Source organism: Sander vitreus, chromosome 15 (assembly GCF_031162955.1).
Source record: "Sander vitreus isolate 19-12246 chromosome 15, sanVit1, whole genome shotgun sequence".
Lineage (NCBI taxonomy): Eukaryota > Metazoa > Chordata > Actinopteri > Perciformes > Percidae > Sander > Sander vitreus.
Genome location: NC_135869.1, coordinates 3,241,139 through 3,263,782, shown reverse-complemented (window position 1 = coordinate 3,263,782; position 22,644 = coordinate 3,241,139). Strand labels below are relative to the sequence as shown.

Here is a 22,644-nt window from a genome sequence, read left to right as displayed (position 1 = left end):
GGGTATCAGGGGGACTTCAATGGTCATAGCTGACAGCGAGAGGTGCAAACGCAAACGAAAACTGAGCTCTGGCTAAGCTCTCTGTTCAAAGAAAAAAAGGTTAAAGGAATGGCCATTCAGTGTGTTTTCAACCTTTTGTTGAAGAGAGAGCCCCATCTAGTGGGCTCAGAAAAAAAGAGAAAATGGTTCACGAAGCTTCATTTGGCCATCACTAGCTTTTACTGCTGGCCCAACTTGTGCAGGAAAGGAAGGACGTTATTAAAGGACAATTCGGAGTTGGGATGACTGCAAAAGCCACACCAATAGAAAATATGATTAAGTCTATACCTTTTTTTTTTTTTGAAGCTCAGTATCATTAAAGGGCAGTGGTGGCCTAAAGGTTAGAGAAGCCAGCTTGTGACCAGGAGGTTCAATACCCAGACTGACAGGATAAAAAGCAGCGCTTGTCCCTTCCTCATTACCACCACTGAGGTGCCCTTGAGCAAGGCCCTTAATGAGTGAGTGAGTTATAGGAGCTACTTTTAGGCTTAAGATGTTTTGTGAATATGGCCACTGGGCATTATCCTCTCCCCAGATTGTTATAGTATTAAAATATTAATTTCTAATCCACATAAAAGACCTTTGTTATCTTTATAATAAAAAAAGGTGTATGGCCTGTTTTACCAGTTACTGAGAATCAACAACACATGTCAGTCAGTTAAGCAATAACCTGATTCAACCTGGTTTTAAGAACACAGAAGGCACTATAAAACCATTTCATCTGGGGCACTTGTAACTTCTGGATCTCCTCTGTTACCAGTACTCCAACTGTGTTAAGCCAAACATTAAGTCATGGTGTTACTCAATGGTTAGGCTCTTACATTAACAAGAGCCTAACATTAAACTGTTATAATGGCAGAGAATAACACCGAACTGTGAAAATACTTCACTACTAATAAAAGTACGGTATTCAAAACCTTACTGAAGTAAAAGTACCGCTATGTAAGTATTATCAGCAAAATGTGTCAGTAAAAAAAAAGTATTGATTATGCAATAAAATGTTCCCTGTCAGTGTTTTACTATTCTATATAATGTTTCTGGATTAATATTACTGCTGCATTAATGCATATGTGGCATTCTATACTGTAGATGTTTAAGGTTGAGCTAATTTGAACTACATCAAGTTCAGTAAAGTTGTGGATTAAACGAGACAGAAAGCCAGCCAGCTTTTTCTTATCCATATTTAGTATTATTCTGGCAGAATATTGCATGATGAATTATTTTGTATCGTTACCGTAGTCCTTAAACGTATGTAGAAACAGAAGATGGGATTCAAAACGCAAATTGTTTTCTGGGGGGAGACCCCAAAACCCTCTGTTTTATTGTGCCCCCCCCCAACGTCTCAAACCAAGCCCTTGCACGTCATTATCTTAAATAATAATAAATAATGAGAGAGGTCAGTAAAATCACGTATGTGTTGTTTGCTGTCCCATCATTCAGAACACCGTTTAAATAAGCTGTAGGCCTATATGTCATTAAAAAAAAAAAAAAAAAAAAAGGATTTCTGATTTGGTGATACGCTTTGTTGCTCTTAAATGTGGGTTGCTCGTACTGCATTTCTTCATTTTGCCTAACTACGACTGCCGGAGACATTTCCTGTCCTGCTTTAGTTGCTTCCTTTTAAAAGATTTTCACCATTGAACCACAGGAAGGATTTTCTTGTAAGGAACAGGAAAAAGCATTGTTATTTGTCAGCGAGGTCAGTGCACAGTGTAATCGGTCTGCAAAAACGAGCTTTGGACATTTTCTGCACTTTTATGGCAGCATCGTACTATTTTTCTCTGCAGTCAACAGACTCTTAAGCGGGATTCATGGTTGTGCGGAGGCTCCACGCAGAGCTTCCGCCGTAGCCTACGTAAGTGGCCTGATGTTTATACATGTGCGTTGGTGTGTGCGTCGATCTCTTTAAGACAGGGCTCTTCATCCTATCATCAGTGGGGGCTTTTTCTTCACAAATAGGCTGATTTATATTTGCTAATAATAAGTTAGATTCATGTTAAGACATTTACATTTTTGAAAAAACTTTCAAAGATTGACTGTTGAAAATCTCTCTGCTTTAAGAGAATAGCAGGGCCGGCATATGTGTGTGTGTGGGGAGTGTGTGTAGAGAGAGTGATGGCGATTAGCTTCGGAGCGAGTACCGACTCTAGAGTCATAGTGAGAGAAACAAAGTGTCTCCCCTGAGCTTTCTGACCACGGTGGGAAATCTGGAGCAGGAAAAGTTAACCCTCTCCTTGATTTCATGTTGTTTATGGAGAAGGAGAACCAGGAAATGAGGAGGGGGGGGGGGGATGCAACGCTACCAAGCCACGGCCGAGCGGACCAATCACAGTTGTTGTGGTCTGCGTCTCCGCGACGCGTAGTTACAGTTTTTGAGAGGTGCACGTCAGGCTACAGCTTAGGGTCCGTATCTACACGTACCTACGTACATACCCATGCCGTCGATTTAACGCAGAAGCATAAATTGGCCTTTAGTGCAATTTGTGCAAACAAGCAAACTCCAAACACATTATTAAGTAGCGTAAGCTTTTATCATGCCTCCCTGTTGAAAACTACTTGTATCATGGGATAACAGGCTCTGTCATGGTTGCTCACAGTGCATGTGTATCCCAAAAAGCAGCATTAGTTGATCAGTGGAAGTTGGTTAGGAAGCAAGTCCACCTCTCTCTGGATGGCTCACTGGTGGTGATTAGGAATCCGCATTGAATACAGTATGAAGTCAATATTTTTTATGTAGGAGTAAAGTCGTCTTTTGTCAGATGGTCTCTAACTCATTTCAGATAATAATAAAAAAAAAAAAAAAAAAAATCCCTTAAATAAAAACGCACCCACGTCTTGCTTTTTCATCCTGCTGGTGCAAGTGTGTGGGCTGGGTCACAGGGAACAGAAGTGTCTGTGGACGGGGAAGGCAGCGAGTCCAGCCAGAGCTATCCCCAGACTGTCTCCTACGCTGGCAGCAGCCATGGCAAACTCCCTCTGTCTGTCTTCAGTCTGTGGAAGAGAAGAAAGAAATGAACACACGCTAGATTTTTCATGTAGAATGATGAACAAAACAGCTGCAACTCGGCTGTACATATTCTTTAAACCAATCACAATCGTCTTGGGTGGCGCTAAGCGCTGCACGAAGCCCCGGTGCTGCTGCAAAGGAGGCCTCGGGAAGGAACTCGTTTTGCAACTGACAGAAAGTTGACCTAACCTCCTCGCTGATGAAGTAGAAGGTGTTGACATACGCAGCTCCACCCAGCAGACCCTCATAGAGGATAATCGGGAACACCACCCAGGCGTTTGGCAGGAACTGGTAACTCACTGCCAACAGGAGCAGCACTGCGTTCAGCACCTGGGATAGGCAGAGAGGAGGGAAATGGACAGCAGAGAGCCTGGAAATCAACGCTGTGATACAAAACGTAAGCAGTAACCAGTTGATTTTTTTCATTCCTCCGTGTCCTCCTTGATTTGACGGATTAAAGGGGAACTATGCAGTCGGAGTCATTGGAATGGTTATATTATTTTTCGAGTTGAATGGTGATCGTCTCGCTCCCCCCCTAGCGCCTGTGAGCGGAAAAACCACCCTTGCAACTTTCAGCCGGCGAGTGGCCGGCCTCGGCGTCAGAATGTTTAGCGTGATATCAGGTCTCGCGATGTAACTAATTGCTTCACAGCACTGCACACATACGCCCATTCAGGAACCGGCTAACAAGGTAGGGATGGAGTTTTTCACGCTATCGTCATGGCTGAGCCGGCTAAAAAGAAGCAGAAAGCTAGGAAAGCATTGTCGGAGGAACAGAGAAAGAGGAAAACGGCAGACTGACCGAGGGAGGAGTCAGACACGAGTAAACATAGGAGCTGCCAAATATCTGTTCTGAAGCTGTAGGGGGGGCTCTATAGAGAAACCTGCCAGCAAAAAGCCAGAAAACAAGAAATGGCCAAAACTGCATAGCAGCCCCTTTAAACACTACTAGCAATGGTGTGGAGGAGGGGTGGGAGTGGTGCGTGATCACCGAAGGCTTGCATCACATGGATGCGCCGACAGTGCTGTTTAACTCATTAGTTATTTAATATCAATATGACGGTGGGAATAAGCTAATACAGTTATAGTACTCTACAACAATTATAGGAACTTAAATTGAACAACTTCCCATACTGTACCTATTACTATGTTATTGTTTGTACACTTTTCTGGTATTTTTTTTATTTTTTCTGTACTCCAATGTTTACATTTATTGTGGCAACAAAATTATGGATCAAGCAATATATATACATAATGCAACAGTTTCCCAATAAACTGTAGGTAATTACTGCACCTAGCAAGCTACTAACTTTGACTTTTTAATATAATAATATAATAATTTAGTTGCCACATGTACAAATGAACCCCCTAGATATTGAGTAGCTTCAAATCCTTAAAATTAGTACAACCTAAGCTAAATGGTTATGTAAGTCAACAAACTATAATAGTTATTGAAAGTATTAAAACTATTGTTTTGATAGTTTCATCTGCAATAGAAATGGTCCGCCTGCTGTTTAGCACTGGACGTCACGTAACGTGATGACGGGAAAGACTCACGCCTTAGCTTTCTGCTGCGAAAAGAATGACTGCTCTAGCTGTTATGGTTTTTATTTTAGATCGTTTTATACAGGATGTTAGAAAAATTATGATTTACATTCTACTGTCTTGTTAACATTAAAACTGTTACTGCATAAGAAAGCCATATTATACTGATTGCTCTCCCACAAGATAACATGGAGCCACTGACTATCCTTGTCTGGAGCCTGAGGACAGAACATGCCCTCCCTGACCAGATAAAGGAGACGACATCGACTCTGTATTATGTCTTCATATTAATCATAAAAAGCTGCTGGAGAGGGCTTCTCGTGAGTCATCATTTCTGTGCTGTAAATTTGACTCTACTCGCGAGTAAACTAACTTTGTGACAATTTCAGTGTTTCTGTCCATCTCTCGATAAATAATTAAGAGGTTTAAGAACACAACAGGAGGCCGTTTCATTTATACTCCAACAGCCGCACCACCCTGTGGAAAATTGCCAGATCGCTTTTCTTGGTGTGAATGCCCACTTAGCTTTCTGCTGCAAAAAGAATGAATGCTCTAGCTGGTGTTGTTTTTTTTAATTATTATTGTAGATCGATTTAAACAGGATCATGGTAAAAACAACCTCCAGCGGCCGCCAGGAATATGTAATCCAGGCAGTGTCATGTTTCATCCAAAAACATCCCTTTTCTGCTGATTTGTACTTTATGTTTTATTTCTCACCTGCAGCAAAGAGAGAGTCCACAGTTTCCTGCACTTGAAGCAGCACAGGGAGGATCGAGACACCAACACACCAACTTGGTACAGCATCTGGTACCTGAGCACACACACACACACACACACACACACACACAATTAACAACCACGTCCTTAGACAATTAAAATAAAGTCATGCCTTCAGAATAATATTCAAGTGAGGTTAACTGACCAGCGGTACTGCTCTGCATGGGACAGGGAAAATTTGGGGAAATACAGCAGTTCCATCTGGAAAAGAAAACGTCAACATTATTCTACGCTCATTATTATCTCAAGATTTGCAATGTACTGTATATATATATATATATATATATATATATATATACACACACACAAAGTGCTGGTCATATAATTAGACTATCATGAAAAAGTTGATATATTTCAGTAATTCCATTCAAAAAGTGAAACTTGTATAATGTATACATTCATTCCACACAGACTGATATATTTCAAGTGTTTATTTCTTTTAATTTTGATGATTATAACTGACAACTAATGAAAACCCCAAATTCAGTATCTCAGAAAATTTGAATATTGTGACAAGGTTCAATATTGAAGACACCTGGTGCCACACTCTAATCAGCTGATTAACTCAAAACACCTGCAAAGGCCTTTAAATGGTCCCTCAGTCTAGTTCTGTAGGCTACACAATCATGGGGAAGACTGCTGACTTGACAGCTGTCCAAAAGATGACCATTGACACCTTGCACAAGGAGGGCAAGACACAAAAGGTCATTGCTAAAGAGGCTGGCTGTTCACAGAGCTCTGTGTCCAAGCACACTGATAGAGAGGCGAAGGGAAGGAAAAGATGTGGTAGAAAAAACTTGTACAAGCAATAGGGATAACCGCACCCTGGAGAGGATTGTGAAACAAAACCCATTCAAAAATGTGGGGGAGATTCACAAAGAGTGGACTGCAGCTGGAGTCAGTGCTTCAAGAACCACCACGCACAGACGTAAGCAAGACATGGGTTTCAGCTGTCCCATTCCTTGTGTCAAGCCACTCCTGAACAAGACAAAGTGTCCGAAGCGTCTCGCCTGGGCTAAAGACAAAAAGGACTGGACTGCTGCTGAGTGGTCCAAAGTTATGTTCTCTGATGAAAGTACATTTTGCATTTCCTTTGGAAATCAAGGTCCCAGAGTCTGGAGGAAGAGAGGAGAGGCACAGAATCCACGTTGCTTGAAGTCCAGTGTAAAGTTTCCACAGTCAGTGATGGTTTGTGGTGCCATGTCATCTGCTGGTGTTGGTCCACTGTGTTTTCTGAGGTCCAGGGTCAACGCAGCCGTCTACCAGGAAGTTTTAGAGCACTTCATGCTTCCTGCTGCTGACCAACTTTATGGAGATGCAGATTTCATTTTCCAACAGGACTTGGCACCTGCACACAGTGCCAAAGCTACCAGTACCTGGTTTAATGTTCATACTTTTCAGTTGGCCAACATTTCTAAAAATCCTTTTTTTGTATTGGTCTTAAGTAATATTCTAATTTTCTGAGATACTGAATTTGGGGTTTTCATTAGTTATCAGTTATAATCATCAAAATTAAAAGAAATAAACGCTTGAAATATATCAGTCTGTGTGGAATGAATGTATACATTATACAAGTTTCACTTTTTGAATGGAATTACTGAAATAAATCAACTTTTTCTGTGTGTGGGGAATTGTGACATTTTCTGAATCGTGCACCCCCAGTATACAGTCATGGGGGAAAAAACTAGGACACCCATGCTAAAGTTGACTAAAAAGAGGAATAAAAAAATCATCTTTTGGAAATTGATCTTAATGTCTTTGGAAAAATCCAATCTTTAAGGACACCAATTTTCTTTGTGAATGAATAATGTATCGTCAATAAATAAATGTTCTTTAAAATACAGGGGGCATAAGTAAGTACACCCTCTGTTAAATTCCCATAGAGGCAGGCAGATGTTTATTTTTAAAGGCCAGTTATTTCATGGATCCAGGATACTATGATCCTGATAAAGTTCCCTTGGTCTTTGGAATTAAAATAACCCCACATCATCACATCCCCTTCACCATACCTAGAGATTGGCATGGTTTTATTTCAGTTAGCCTAATAGCTGGTTTGATTTGCATTGAGAGATGATTTTATGGAAAGTACCAGGGATTTGCCATATATTTAAATGTCCTGAATATCATCTCTTCATACTTTCATACAACCAGTGGTGGAATGTAATTAAGAACATTTCCCCAAGTACTGTACTTAAGTACAAATGTGAGGTACTTCAATGTGGCCCCTGTGACTATTCTCCTTTCCCTTGTCTCCTTTGTATTGGTTTTACTGCATGGACTGCTTTAATGCCTTTTCCATCATCTGTGCTTGCTTGTTTGTGTGCTACTTGTTTGTATGTTTTAATCCCTTTTGCTTAGGCCTGCTGTCATTATAGATGTAATGTCATTTATTTTAATTTTTTAACTGTTGTATTTTAGGATGCCTATTGTCAGCTGGCCCGGGGACTACAGCTGGAAATTAGCCGTAGAGGCTAAAGCTGCTCCTTTTACTGTACAGTTAATTAAGGGGGGGACTGTCCACGACATTATAAACTAATACACTTTTTACTCCACTACATTATTTTGACAGCTTTAGTTACTTTACAAATTAAGAGCTTTGCACACAAAACACATGTAGTTTATAAACTCTGATGTTTTATTATAAATGAAGCTACCCAACATTATAACAGCCTACAGGTCCAGCTGGAATGATTAGACCATTAAACACACAACTGGTTGGATCCTCTACACTTTCTACAATGGGAGGATTTTTCTGCATTGAATACTTTAAGTACATTTTCCTGATGATACTTACATACTTTTACTTAAGTAACGATTTCAATGCAGGACTTCAAGTTGTAACAGAGTATTTGTTACAGTGTGGTATTAGTACTTAGGATCCGAATACTTCTTCCACCGCTGCATACAGCCTACACAGCACAGAAGTCGGGTTTGGCTTAACGACATGCAGTAAGATGAACGGGATGCCAGAGGGAGCCAAAGAACTTACCAAGCCCTGGTTGATGAAGTACTCGGCGAAGTAGACCAGTCCCAGGGGAAGCACAAACCTCAGCAAGCCCTGCTCACAGGAAGCACGTTCAGTAACAGTGTCACCGGACAAATACTAGACAAATGGAAGTCAAGTGAAGAGTGCACTTACTTTGATGACATGAAGTTTCTCTGTGAGGGTGAGAGGTCCGGTGGTCCTCTCCTCTGTTACATTAAAGGGGAGGAGAACAATCACACAGCAGTACTTACAATTCATTCACATCAACAGTCAACAACAGCCTCTTTTAATCTGCCTGTGTATCAAATGACAAAATGGGGGGGCTTCATTGTGGGGAAACAGCACAGTCACAATAATTCAATCACCGCAGGTTCACTCCACCATCCGTATGTTCTTTATACATGAATCAAAACTCAATTCTGTCATCTCAAGAGAAGGGAACCAGCACTCCTGCTAGAGACAGCTGGACTTGCATTAGAGCTGTACCGAATACCATTTTTTTGAGTTTTGAAGGTTTGGTGCTTTTCAACAGTGAATATTCAAAGGCGGTGGCGGTGGGTGAAACCAACATTTTCGACCGCAATGGAAGGCAGCTTTCCTTCATGGAAAAGGAGAGACAGAAAATAGACGAAGCGACTGATTGGTCAACTGGTCCTGTGTGTTGATAGTCGGTGTTTCAAGCAGCCTACTGTGGGGAGTAGCAACATGCTAGTTCACTGACATAAGCTTTGCAAATAAACTCAGACGTATTTTGGTTACAATGACGGGGGTTATCCGTTTGTAAAGCGTCTATATGTCGGTAACGTTTTGAAATTAGCACTTCGCCAGCAAGCAGTACTTTGTGGGCAGTTGTGCTAAAGTTTGCTTGCTAACATAACATAAACTGGCTGGCAGACACCTCGCAAGTAACCTCAGACTTATCACCCCTTAGCGTTATGGCGGTGAACTGCACCGCGATGCAACGCAACCCCGACGCAGAACTCCGAAAGGGTCACGACGCCGTAGGAGCGAGATGTCGCGGCCATTCAAGTCAATGCTTGATATTCCACCAGCCGCACCACGGCGCGGCGCGTCCCAGAAGCGTGCGTGAAGCGGCTCTCCGCTCCGCTAAAAATACGCCCCAGGTCTATTTTTCACACGAGCTGTTCGGACAGCCGGGCAGGAAGTGAAACAATGAGAGTGGTATGGCGCGTGGCGGAGGACGGAACAAAACTGAACAAAACCGGAACGCAGCTGGAACGCAGCAAAGACGTGCCCAGTGGAAAATCAGGGTAAAGTACGGGACTCGCACGCCGCACGGATTGACAGCCGAGTCTGATAGCCGCCGGTTAACGTTACGTGAGTGTCCACCGCAGGGTGACGTCGGGTTGCTTTTCTCCAAAAGTTGAATCTTACTCAAGTTTTTGCCCAGGGATTTAAAACAAACGGAAAGAGCTGCGTATTTCTCGTACTGTCTGACGAGTGACGTCAGATGCAGTGTTTGGCCGTACTAGCTTTACCTTTTTATCAAACCGCCTGAAAACGACGCCAGGCTGCTACAGTATAACCACACAGACCTCTACACACATCAGACTGTTTGATTGTACCAGGCATTTAGCTAGCAGCTTAATCCCTACAAAACACCACAGTAAATTTCAGCCTGCATGCGTCTTTTAGCTCAAAGTTTGGGCTTAACGGTTTTGATTCACTGTCACTACTGTCAGAGAGTTTTTGTCTGCAGCAGGTCTCTCTGACAAACAGGGTACACTACAGCAGAAAGAAGCAGTTAGTGACTTGCTGGTAAACATAGTGGAGCATTTAGCAGCTAAAGAGTCTATTTCCATCCGGAGTTGGTGGAAACCAAACACAGAGCTAAAGGAGAGATAATATACTTCGTTGATTATTTCAGAAGCTAAAAGTTTAGTTGTTTGTTCCTCGGTTAAATTCATAACTACAGTTTTTAGTTTTGCTGCCCACCATATTTGCTGTAGTGACAACACTGCATGCATGGAAACATTTACAATTACTGATGCAGCCTCCCTAATTATTAAAGCAAATTGTTAAAGAAAAACACTCATAAATCATACAATACATTTAAAAAGCAACGGCCTACAGGGACTGATAGAGGAGTGAAAATAATAGTTCAGGTGGGTGGCGTGTGGATGATTTAAGTGTACAAGCGGCTTTGGATGGCGTCAGAACTAGTCTATATCCATGACGTTCCACTTCCGGGATTGCTCGGTTGCCGCCGGAAATTCCGCCGGATGTCCCTCTTTTTCGGCCGGAGGTCCGTTACCTTCCGCTTTCTTTGTGTTAACTGCTCCTCAGATCTCTGCAAGGTCATTCCAGACAGCTAGCTAGACTATCTGTTCAATCTGAGATTCCTGTTGCACGACTAAAACAACTTTAGAACGACACAAAACAAGCTCCTTCCCGAGGCTATTTTGCAGGGGCACCGTGGCTCCGTCCGGCGCTTAGCACCGCCCAAGACAATTGGGATTGGTTTAAAGAAATGCCAATAAACCAGAGCAAGTTTTTTTTCTACCATCCCGGAATGCTGTGTGGACTAGCCAGACCCTCCTCCGCGGCGCTGTGGATGAAGGTCTGGCAATGTGAGACTACGTCAGAACTGATTCATGCATCACGCTTGTTACACACACAGGGATGCGCAGCTGTCCTCAGTTAAATAGTTTATCGGTGCATTTGCTTATATGCAGTCAAATGAAAGTGCTGATAGGACAGTGGATTGGGAAAGACGGCGGAGGGTCCGCCACTTTGTGCTCGGGCAGACCCCAAATCAGCCATTTACTTTAAACAGCAATGTGCCAGCTGCAGGCACGCCTGTCTTTTAAGGGTTATGGGAATGACACTCTGATTAGTTGAATACATTTTACATTCAAAACACACCTATGATTAATTAAGAGACTAAATGCAACCCCTTTGCTCCTTGCGCCTTACTTTCCGCCCAGATTATGCGCCGTTAAACTAGCAAAAGTGAAGTTGGACATGCCTTAAATGCACCACTTTAGACCATGCGCTATAGATCATTTAAATAGGCCCTTAAAGGTCCAATGTGTAGGAATTTCTCCCATCTAGCGTTGAGATCATATATCAATCAACTCTCTCGCACCACGCAGTTCAAAGTACGTATTACAGCTACGGTAGCCTCCATGCTTCCAAAAGCCGGTCTCTTGCTCTTTTCAATCTCCTTTTTCTTTTTCTGGGCGAAGAAGAAGACTTCTGTTCCTGAAATTTGGATTTTGAATACGTGTGGTCCTCCATGTTTCCTTCTTCAAACTTGCTGGGGTCCGGGAAGCTACGATACCCGTTAGCAGCATAAGCAGCACCTGTGAGTTTATCATGTGACAGCGAAAACGCGAAAGGCGGAGCAGCATGTCCCGTATGTCCCTTACGGGCTAACGTATTTCAAGATGGCGCATGAATATGGAGCGTCTATCCCAGTTCATGCAAATGCAAATGTAATATTTCAAGCCAAAAGGGATACTTGGAATTGATGGTGGTGGTAAATATTCATGTTCATCTTGTGACAGATTTTTATAATGAACAACTTAACACGTTACACACTGGACCTTTAATGTGTAAATAAGAAACTATTTTATAACATCGCCATATCAACTTAAAAGGTGATTATAATGTTGCCCGAGGGGCCAAAACAATCAAATATTGCAGGTTTAAAGTAAATAATTGCTTGTTTGCGGTCTGACTTAGTAGCCACGCTAAGCACATAGTGGAAGCAGGGTGGAAACTGCTAGCCTAGCTGTATCAAAAGAAGAAGAAAAATCAACCTTGAACAACCCCGAAGTTATCTTATATACACATCGGGGAGAAAGTGCAAATACCAGTTTTGTAGATATCACTTTTCACTGCTACACGGAGCGGATAACATCCAACATGTTTCCCCACACCCAAATTATTTTATCCCTTCTAATGCAGACACACATACAGTCAGGTCCATAAATATTGGGACATCGACACAATTCTAATCTTTTTGGCTCTATACACCACCACAATGGAGTTGAAATGAAACGAACAAGATGTGCTTTAACTGCAGACTTTCAGCTTTAATTTGAGGGTATTTACATCCAAATCAGGTGAACGGTGTAGGAATTACAACAGTTTGTATATGTGCCTCCCACTTTTTAAGGGACCAAAAGTAATGGGACAATTGGCTGCTCAGCTGTTCCATGGCCAGGTGTGTGTTATTCCCTCATTATCCCATTTACAAGGAGCAGATAAAAGGTCCAGAGTTCATTTCAAGTGTGCTATTTGCATTTGGAATCTGTTGCTGTCAACTCTCAATATGAGATTCAAAGAGCTGTCACTATCAGTGAAGCAAGCCATCATTAGGCTGAAAAATCTAAACAAACCCATCAGAGAGATAGCAAAAACATTAGGTGTGGCCTTAGGTGGAACATTCTTAAAAAGAAAGAACGCACCGGTGAGCTCAGCAACACCAAAAGACCCGGAAGACCACGGAAAACAACTGTGGTGGATGACCGAAGAATACTTTCCTGGTGAAGAAAACACCCTTCACAACAGTTGGCCAGATCAAGAACACTCTCCAGGAGGTAGGTGTATGTGTGTCAAAGTCAACAATCAAGAGAAGACTTCACCAGAGTGAATACAGAGGGTTCACTACAAGATGTAAACCATTGGTGAGCCTCAAAAACAGGAAGGCCAGATTAGAGTTTGCCAAACAACATCTAAAAAAGCCTTCACATTTCTGGAACAACATCCTATGGACAGATAAATATCAACTTGTACCAGAGTGATGGGAAGAGAAGAGTATGGAGAAGGAAAGGAACTGCTCATGATCCAAAGCATACCACCTCATCAGTGAAGTATGGTGGTGGTAGTGTCATGGCGTGGGCATGTATGGCTGCCAATGGAACTGGTTCTCTTGTATTTATTGATGATGTGACTGCTGACAAAAGCAGCAGGATGAATTCTGAAGTGTTTCGGGCAATATTATCTGCTCATATTCAGCCAAATGCTTCAGAAGTCATTGGACGACGCTTCACAGTGCAGATGGACAATGACCCGAAGCATACTGCGAAAGCAACCAAAGAGTTTTTTAAGGGAAAGAAGTGGAATGTTATGCAATGGCCAATTCAATCACCTGACCTGAATCCGATTGAGCATGCATTTCACTGCAAAACTGAAGGGAAAATGCCCCAAGAACAAGCAGGAACTGAAGACAGTTGCAGTAGAGGCCTGGCAGAGCATCACCAGGGATGAAACCCAGCGCCTGGTGATGTCTATGCGTTCCAGACTTCAGGCTGGAATTGATTGCAAAGGATTTGCAACCAAGTATTAAAAAGTAAAGTTTGATTTATGATTGTTAATCTGTCCCATTACTTTTGGTCCCTTAAAAAGTGGGAGGCACATATACAAACTGTTGTAATTCCTACACCGTTCACCTGATTTGGATGTAAATACCCTCAAATTAAAGATGAAAGTCTGCAGTTAAAGCACATCTTGTTTGTTTCATTTCAACTCCATTGTGGTGGTGTATAGAGCCAAAAAGATTAGAATTGTATCGATGTCCCAATATTTATGGACCTGACTGTATCTGAATGACACACAGCCGCCTCCAAACCAAGATACAACAAGTGGTTCCATTGATCTGACCTCACAGATTACCATGTTTTACAAAATGATTGAAAAGTCCTAGTGTCTAACTAATGACTTAGCTAGAGTTTGAAACGTCCTTTTATCACCATAAAAATTCGGATAACAATGTTTCCCCCCCACAAAACTGACACATGCTTTAAATATTATCTGATTCAATTACAGCAATGCACTGCTGCTAGGCCTTTCAAATGAATGTGTTGCGCAATTGCTGCTAAACCTACCACTCCCTACTCAACAAAACAATGTACCAGTGCATTTCTTTTGCTGGACATGTTCACTGGATTTTGTTTCATGTCAAATGGTTTTCAGTCGTATCATTTTATGATGTTGTTGTCATGCATGAGTGTGTGACATGTACCTGAGGTTGATTTCTCCTGCTCCTCTTCCTCTGAATCATCCATCAGCCGCTGTCTATCCTCGGAGCCCACGGCTGTGTATTCTGTATCCCGGCTTTTCCACTGCGGTAATGAAGGTGGAAGAACCAGCAGGAAGAAATAGCTGGTGGTGGTGTAAGCAAAAATAGGAGCCAAAGAAGAATCATTTCATTTGAACTGTGAGTGAAACAAGAGAAGGAATGAACAGAGAAAGTATGGACTGAAAGCAAGTCAGCTTTAATTGATTGTGGAATCTAAAATGATATTCAACAAAGCAATATGCAGTAGTACACAATAACAGAGTGTATAAAGAGAAGCCACTCCCTTTGGATTTCTTCATATTTACTGTTTTCAATCTTCTGTTAATCCATTCAAAATCCTAATTAACGTGAAAAAGTGCAATAACAACTGAAACTGTGCAGCTCCAGCTTTACATAGAGTGAAATGTGTAACATCATGCTTAAGCACAATGACTATGCTTTGCCTATCCATTCCTCTATACCAGGAGTGTCAAACTCAACTTCACTAAGGGCCAAACTGGAAAAAAGAGGATCACATACAGTTTGGGGCAACGTAAAGCCCTAAAAAAGGTCAGGAAGAAAGTTCCTTAGCCTCACAGAGTTTAGCAAAACAAAGATTAGATTTTTAAAAGCAGCCAACTCACAGCAACCTGTTTCACAGCCTGAATATGCAAACTCTGGTTCTGGGGGAATTTCTGAGTCTCAGAGTCGGCAAATCTGCCAGATTATGAGCCCAGCGTCACATAACGACAGTTTGAAAAACTTCCAAAAGTTTCCAGTCTTTTTAGTATGGTGCACAACAGGAGGTGTGCCAACATTTATTGTGAATCTAAATTGATATGCGGGCCGGATCAAAATCTGCGAGGGGCCGGATTTGGTCTGCGGGCCTCGAGTTTTACACATGTGCTCTTTACTGATTCATAACTTAACAATCTAAGATCAAATGGGATCATATTTTGGTATCGACTGTTCTCCATTCTTAGGTGCTATTGTGCAAATATGTCAAATCCTTTTCAGCTCTCGAATGACAGAGTCTCTTTCTTATCTTTGTACTTCCACACTCACCTGAACAACATAGCAAACGGGACCACCAGCATGATGAGAAGCGTGATCTGGGGCGACAGGCCGATTTGGGTGAGGATCGTGTAGAGGACGGCTCCAGCAACACCAGCGCCACCAGTACCTGAGCCCCAGCCTCCCAGTACATCCCTAAAGCAGGCGGGAAACCAGGGTTCACCATCCAAACTAAACATCTTGAAAAGACACATCATGGTGTGTTTAATGGCCGACACATCACGAGAACACAAGAACATGAGAGATAAACATACATGCATACGCATGGTTTCTGAGACCGGGGGTCTTCCGCATTTTTTAAAGCCAAGGACCCCTTAACTAAAAGAGAGATGGAACAGGTACCCCCCCCTACTACAGATTGTATAAAATGAAGTTAAATATTAAACTGGGCCTACAATAATGTTTGGGCAGCCTAAAGCCTTTACACATACCTTTTTAGTGCAGAGAATTGTGATATCAATTTTAAGCTAAAAAATCGTGATTCATATTTTTCCCAGAATCCTGCAGGCCTAGTATAATCATATGCAGTGATGTATAATATCCTACTGTCTTACCGTACCTGAAGTACAGCAGCACGTTATGTCGTCTGCTGTCATCCCATCTAAACTTATATTCAGTGGTGGAAGAAGAACTCACATCCTTTACTTAAGTAAAAGTACTAATACCACACTGTAAAAAAAATACTCTGTTACAAGTAATAGTCCTGCACTGGAAATGTTACTTAAGTAAAAGTATGTAAGTATCATCAGGAAATTGTACTTAAAGTATTAAAAGTAAAAGTACTAAATGCAGAAAAATCCTCCCATTGTAGAAAGTGTAAAGGATCCAAACAGTTGTGTGTCTAATGGTCTAATCATTTCAGCTGGACTTGTAGGCCGTTATATTGTTGGGTAGTTTCATTTATAATAAAACATCAGATTTTATAAACTACATGTGTTTTGTGTGCAAAAAATCTTAATGTGTAAAGTAACTAGTAACTAAAGCTGCCAGATGAATGTAGTGGAGTAAAAAGTACAATATTTCTCTCTGAAATGTAGCGGAGTAGAAGTAGAAAGTGGCATGAAAAGAAAAGACTCAAGGAAAGTACAAGTACCTCAACATTTGTACTTAAGTAAAGTACTTGAGTAAATGTACTTAGTTACATTCCACCACTGCTTAGGTATATCAATTAGAGAAGTTTACGTGATGTTGGAATGAGTGTTTACCTGCTGAAGTAGACAGTGAGAGAGAGGAAGGACAGCTCTCCCAGTCCAGCGCTGATACTGGCAAAGATCACTCCTGGAAACACAGTGGGGGAGAGGGGAGGACAGAGATGCCTTTAACATGCTCATTCATTACAGAAAAGTAATAATCACAGGGGGCTCATTCCTTTGTTTGACAAGGAACAGCAATCCCATTTGAATTCAACTTCAGACTATTGTTTGTGTAATTAATTCAATTAGTTGTGAAGTCACACCAGAATCATTTATATGAAGTTAGTATGGATCAAAGGATGTTACTTCCTCTTTGCCATTTGCTACTCAGCACCCAATTAGTCTTTAGAATTTCCTCTTCGACCCCATCACTCAAAGACTTAGGCTACATTTACATTGCTATGTTTTGGTTATATATATATATTAAATATTAAAGCTGCCAGATGAATGTAGTGGAGTAAAAAGTACAATATTTCTCTCTGAAATGTAGCGTAGTAGAAGTAGAAGATGGCATGCAAAGAGAAGACTCAAGTACCTCAACATTTGCACTTAAGTATAGTAGTGAGTAAATGTACTTAGTTACATTCCACCACTGGTTGGGACCTTGAGGCTGGAGATTTTCATTGCCAACTTCTGTAATTGTTGTGCACATGACCAATAATGAAGAACCTTGACCGTGTTAACTGAGTGCTCAGTTAGATTCATTTGCCTGCTTATCTTAAACTCCTTTGCTACGGACTTCAGAAAGACGGTATCTTGAACTCAAACATCAGGTCACTGATCCGCCTTAGCATGGCGATAAATATTTCTAGCAGCAGGTCCTGATAAGAGTAAAATGGTATCACGTTTCTGTTACTGCGGCCTTTCAGATAAGATGACAGGAACTTAAACTGAAAATGTATTAAGTGGTATCTAATCCATCATCAGAATTCTTGAAAGTTCCATCACCCATAATGATAAAAGCTATGCCTAAAAATAACAAAAAGCTCTGAAAAAAGAAAAAAAATGAAAAGAAATATGGCGGATTTACCTAGAATGCTCATCCACACAGCTGAGGAGAAGGACACGAGGAGGAAACTTGTTGCTGCCATGATGGTGCAGAACAACACTCGGAAGCTGGAAAAACAGAAATGAGGTAGTACATTTACAACACAGAACAATACTCATGCAGTAGTACACAAACATTTATGGGCCATGCTTTTATTTGTACAATGTTCTTTTTGCTCTATTAACTTGGGGTGGGAATCACAGGGTACCTCACGACACGATACACAATATATAGTCTCGCATTGCCAGACCCTCCTCCGCAGCGCTGCGGAGGAGGGTCTGGCTAGTCCACACAGCATTCCGGGATGGGAGAGAAACGTGCTCTGGTTTATTGTCATTTCTTTACACCAATCACAATTGTCTTGAGCACCGCACGGAGCCCCGGTGCTGCTGCAAAATGGCCTCGGGGAAGGAACTTCTTTTGGTGGAACGTGCGTACGTTCAAAAGTTGTTTTAGTCGTGCAACAGAGAACTCAGATTGGACAGAGATGCAGAGATCTGAGGAGCAGTTAACCATAGTCCTCATAAATCCACAGGGAGTTTACAAAGCATAAAACACAAAGGAAGTGGGAAGGTGAGGGACATCCGGCCGAAAAATGAGCAACATCCGGTGGAACTTCCGGTGGCACCTGAACAATCCCAGAAATAAAACGTTGTCGATATAGACTACACGATATATGGCTCACGATAGCGATAACATCATGATACAACAATGCTACGATAATCAACATATTGCTAGAGAATCCTATAATCATACATCACGATATCGGTCTAACTATGAACAAAGAAAATGCCCGTGAAAAGGTTAAGTGTAGGTTTCCTCTCTTTATTCACTGCAAGTCCAAACTATTAGAAAACAGCACAATTCTGCAGCACAAGGTTTTCAGACTGTAAATTAAAAAATACAGAACTATGGGTCCAGACTTTGGACTTAAACGTGGCTGGGGCATCTGTTATTTTCCTACAGTATATATATCAATATTTGGCGCCAGCGTATTGATTGTTGTATCACACCAAAGGCAACAATATAATGCCGTATCGATATTTTAAGCAAGCTATAAGAGAGCTGCTCCACTTTGATAAGCTGAACACGTTTTTTTTTTTTTTTTTTAAATAAAGGACCACCAGTACGGAAGCATTGTGCCAACTGAGCAGCTGGAAGACACAGAAACATCTGTTACCACAAATGTTGAATTTCATCGACAATACAAAAACAGCAAAGTGGAAGCTACTGGAAAGAAGTAGTGAATTAAATGTGCTAAATGTATCAAGACAACCAGTAAACATGGAATAAGTGTTGAGCTTACACTAACCAGGGCAGTAAAAATGGTCCAAATCAAGGCCTGGTCTTGGCCACTGTTTGAACATTTTCTTTGACAGAAGAAAATGGGGGGGGGGGGTTGGGGGACAACACGCTGCAAAGGACTCTGTACTGGGCGAGCTATTTGAACATATTGCTGTGACAAAAAGTAATGTGAGGCACCAAAGTAACCACCACATTACCAAATCTAGCGCCCAAATATTTCTGCATACTACTAAATGACGGGATGACTGATTTTTTTTTTTTTTTTTTTTTTTTAACAAACAGGTTCAGAAAATGATAACAAGTGTCTTACCCATAAGGCAGTTTGTGGATCACAAAGGGAGCAGACAACTTGATGACGAGCGTTGGGAGGATGTCAGCTAACAGCACAGCCTGAGGAGAAAAGCGTCAGACCAACGGTCCTCTTTTAGAGCATTAGTGACAAACATGATGTGCCAATTAAGAAATGCAGAGGGTAATTACATCATTACATTTCTCTGGAAGATAGTTTATGGGTCCCAATGCCATTGTTGTGGCAATATATATATATATATGTTATATATGTCTGCTAACAAGGGCGTAGCCGTAATTTCAGAAGTGAGGGGGACAGGTTGTTGTGGAGGAGGATTTTTATTGAAAGTTCCTCTCCCATTTGTCTCTCCAAATCATGGATTCCATGTAGCCTACATTTCATTTATGATTGATGGAAACACGGACATTTCCATAAACCGTTCCGTATTGTTTTATTGCCGCATCTCGCCCCAATGGGAGCCCTGCTAATATTTTTAACTGGTTCATGCCAGTGAACCAAGTATATGGTACTAGGGTCATCAATATGATAAAAGTGAAGAAATTTCTTCATGTTTGAATCTATTACTCACAGGGACGTTGGAAGTATTTGTCAGTGGGGGTGCTGCAAATATAAGTGTAGGGGACAGAGGGCACTGTCATGTAGAATGCGGGGGACATGTCTCCCCCCCCGTAACATGTGGCCGCTACGCCCTTGTCTGCTACAATCCCTTAGTTTGTCTGCTCAAGCCTCACTTTGCCATTTAGCCTCATATCACTGTGAAGTTCTGCAGTACTGGCAGCTGAAGAGGTTTTCCATTCTGGTACTTTCATTTCTACTTTGTCATATTAGTTTCAGTACCTGTTTACTAATCTTACTTATTGCTTGACTAAAAACATTTCAGAGGGCAGTCTCCACTGCTAAATGACGGCGTAGAAAATCCTGGAAAATAAACACCTCTCATCTACTAATAATTCACTACAGTGGTGCTCATAAGTTTATGAACCCATGCTAAAGTCGACTAAAAAAAGGAATAAAAAAAAAATCATCTTTTGGAAATTGATCTTAATGCCTTAATTTAAAAAACTAGGAAAAATCCAACCTTTAAGGACACCAATTTTCTTTGTGAATGAATAATGTATCGTAAATAAATAAATGTTCTTACTTAAAATACAGGGGGCATAAGTAAGTACACCCCTATGTTAAATTCCCATAGAGGCAGCAGACTTTTATTTTGAAAGGCCAGTTATTTCATGGATCCAGGATACTATGATCCTGATAAAGTTCCCTTGGTCTTTGGAATTAAAATAACCCCACATCATCACATCCCCTTCACCATACCTAGAGATTGGCATGGTTTTATTTCAGTTAGCCTAATAGCTGGTTTGATTTGCATTGAGAGATGATTTTATGGAAAGTACCCCATGCCAATCTCTAGGTATGGTGAAGGGGATGTGATGATGTGGGGTTATTTTAATTCCAAAGACCAAGGGAACTTTATCAGGATCATAGTATCCTGGATCCATGAAATAACTGGCCTTTAAACATAAACATCTGCCTGCCTCTATGGGAATTTAACATAGGGGTGTACTTACTTATGCCCCCTGTATTTTAAAGAAGAACATTTATATATTTACGATACAGTATTCATTCACAAAGAAAATTGGTGTCCTTAAAGGTTGGATTTTTCCTTCTTTTTTTTTAAATTAAGATCAATTTTTTTATTCCTCTTTTTAGTCGACTTTAGCAGGGGTTCATAAACTTATGAGCACCACTGTATCAATATACAGACTGGTTAGGGTAATTCCCTGTTGTGTAGTGACTCTCCACTTACCGCAGTAGAGACAGGATTGCAGTCGTAGCGGCTACTATTGCTACTGTTCCCACCTTGGAAATCCATGGCCAACGTGGCTGAAGTCTAGATATGAAAAAGGGTAAAAAGTGAATAATTTGCTTCCAATTTAATTTAATTCGAATGGGGCTTTATTGGCATCAAAGTTTCAATAACAATATTGCCAAAGCATCAAAATACAATTCCTCCAAATATTCAGACACAGTAAACACTATATGAACATTGTAGAAGAAAAGCTTTCTCACTTTATGTCAATACAGACGTTATTGTAGCTTTAAGCCATTAGCTATAATACAGGTCACAAATTTGCCTTCTTACAGATGCTGTGGTGTTTGCTGTCTCTTGTTTTTTGAGGATGTCATGGGCGGCGCTCAGCATGACCACATAGGCAAAGTTGTTGCACAATCCGAGGAGCCTGGGGGGAGGTTATCAGAAGTGCAGGTAGATAATACAGGCTGGGTAAGATTCAGATGCATCAAAATCTAAAAACTAAGCCACCGGCTGAGTGGTTTCTCTTTGAGAAAACACCAACAGCGTACATGCCAAACAGTGTTTAATGTTGCCTTCACAAGATTTTTTTTCTTAAGTAAAAAAAAAAAAAAGCAGGCTACATGAAAATAATCATTCAGATGAGAAAATAAATGACAAAAAAATATATGGATACCCCGCTCAAATATCAATGTACAAACGGACACTAAACCTGTTTTCCTACATGTAGCACAGCTATTTGGCACTAATAAACAGTTTGATTTCATGTTATATCTAGTTAATACTGGCTTACATCAAACACCTTATTTTATACAACACTAGTTATGGGTCGGTTGTATTAGTTTAAAAGTAGCCTACCGTTATGCCTCTCTGCTGCTAAACTAGACTTTCAGCTTAATTTAAACACTAGACACTCACCAGAATCCACTCCAGTTTCGCCATTGTGTGCACCGACCTATATAGATAACAAGAGTTTTAGCGACTCGTATTACGATATATTTGGAATGTAAATGAACACACTGCTGACAGATGACCGACCCACCGGTACTGTCAGACCGTTGAACAGGATCTGCGTTGACGCTAGCTGGCTGCTCCATGTTGAACGTGAACGTCACAAATGAGCGCAGGAACCGGGCTAACGTTGTTACAGGGCTAACGTTACCGGGCTTACGTTGTTACTGGTCTAACTATGTTACCTGGCTAACGGTATCGGGATAATTTCCCCTAACTAAGCCTGAACCTAACCTTATTCCTAACCACGGAGGGGGGCGCTACGCATTTTTGACAGGAGGAAAACAATATTCGAAAGGGGAACCGGCTATGACACAACACCGAGCTAACAATTGCAACTACTGTAACGTAAATCCACAGTACATCGCAAACAAAACGGCAGATTCAATACTAAGATGAACAAGCTGTATTCTGTAGGTTCTGTCGCGGTGCTCGAGCTGATACTTTAATGTTTGTAAACTTTGACAGCGTCACAAAAAGAAATGCGGTGTTTCACACAAATACA

General features: G+C 41.2%; 1 protein-coding gene across 1 annotated transcript; it reads right to left on the bottom strand.

Moving 5' to 3' along the window:
- Positions 1-82: 82 nt before the first annotated feature.
- cln3 (CLN3 lysosomal/endosomal transmembrane protein, battenin) lies at positions 83-22,644 on the bottom strand. Its single transcript, XM_078270317.1, has 15 exons — positions 22,171-22,644; positions 22,047-22,083; positions 21,459-21,555; positions 21,123-21,206; positions 19,313-19,392; positions 17,680-17,765; positions 16,662-16,734; positions 15,448-15,591; positions 14,347-14,486; positions 8,508-8,560; positions 8,358-8,426; positions 5,514-5,569; positions 5,309-5,402; positions 3,236-3,376; positions 83-3,030 (listed from the first exon to the last, which is right to left on the bottom strand). Exons 1-15 carry the CDS (start codon positions 22,223-22,225, stop codon positions 2,914-2,916), a joined length of 1,326 nt encoding a protein of 441 aa, XP_078126443.1. The 5' UTR covers positions 22,226-22,644; the 3' UTR covers positions 83-2,913.

Bases quoted from the DNA above. Each gene is read 5' to 3' on its own strand.
- cln3 (XM_078270317.1), bottom strand. From the start codon at position 22,225: ATGGAGCAGCCAGCTAGCGTCAACGCAGATCCTGTTCAACGGTCTGAC. The intron at 14,487-15,447 runs GTGAGTGTGGAA...CACCACCACCAG, and splicing joins CCGTTTGCTATGTTGTTCAG to CTATTTCTTCCTGCTGGTTC. The intron at 8,561-14,346 runs GTACATGTCACA...TTAATGTAACAG, and splicing joins GCAGGAGAAATCAACCTCAG to AGGAGAGGACCACCGGACCT.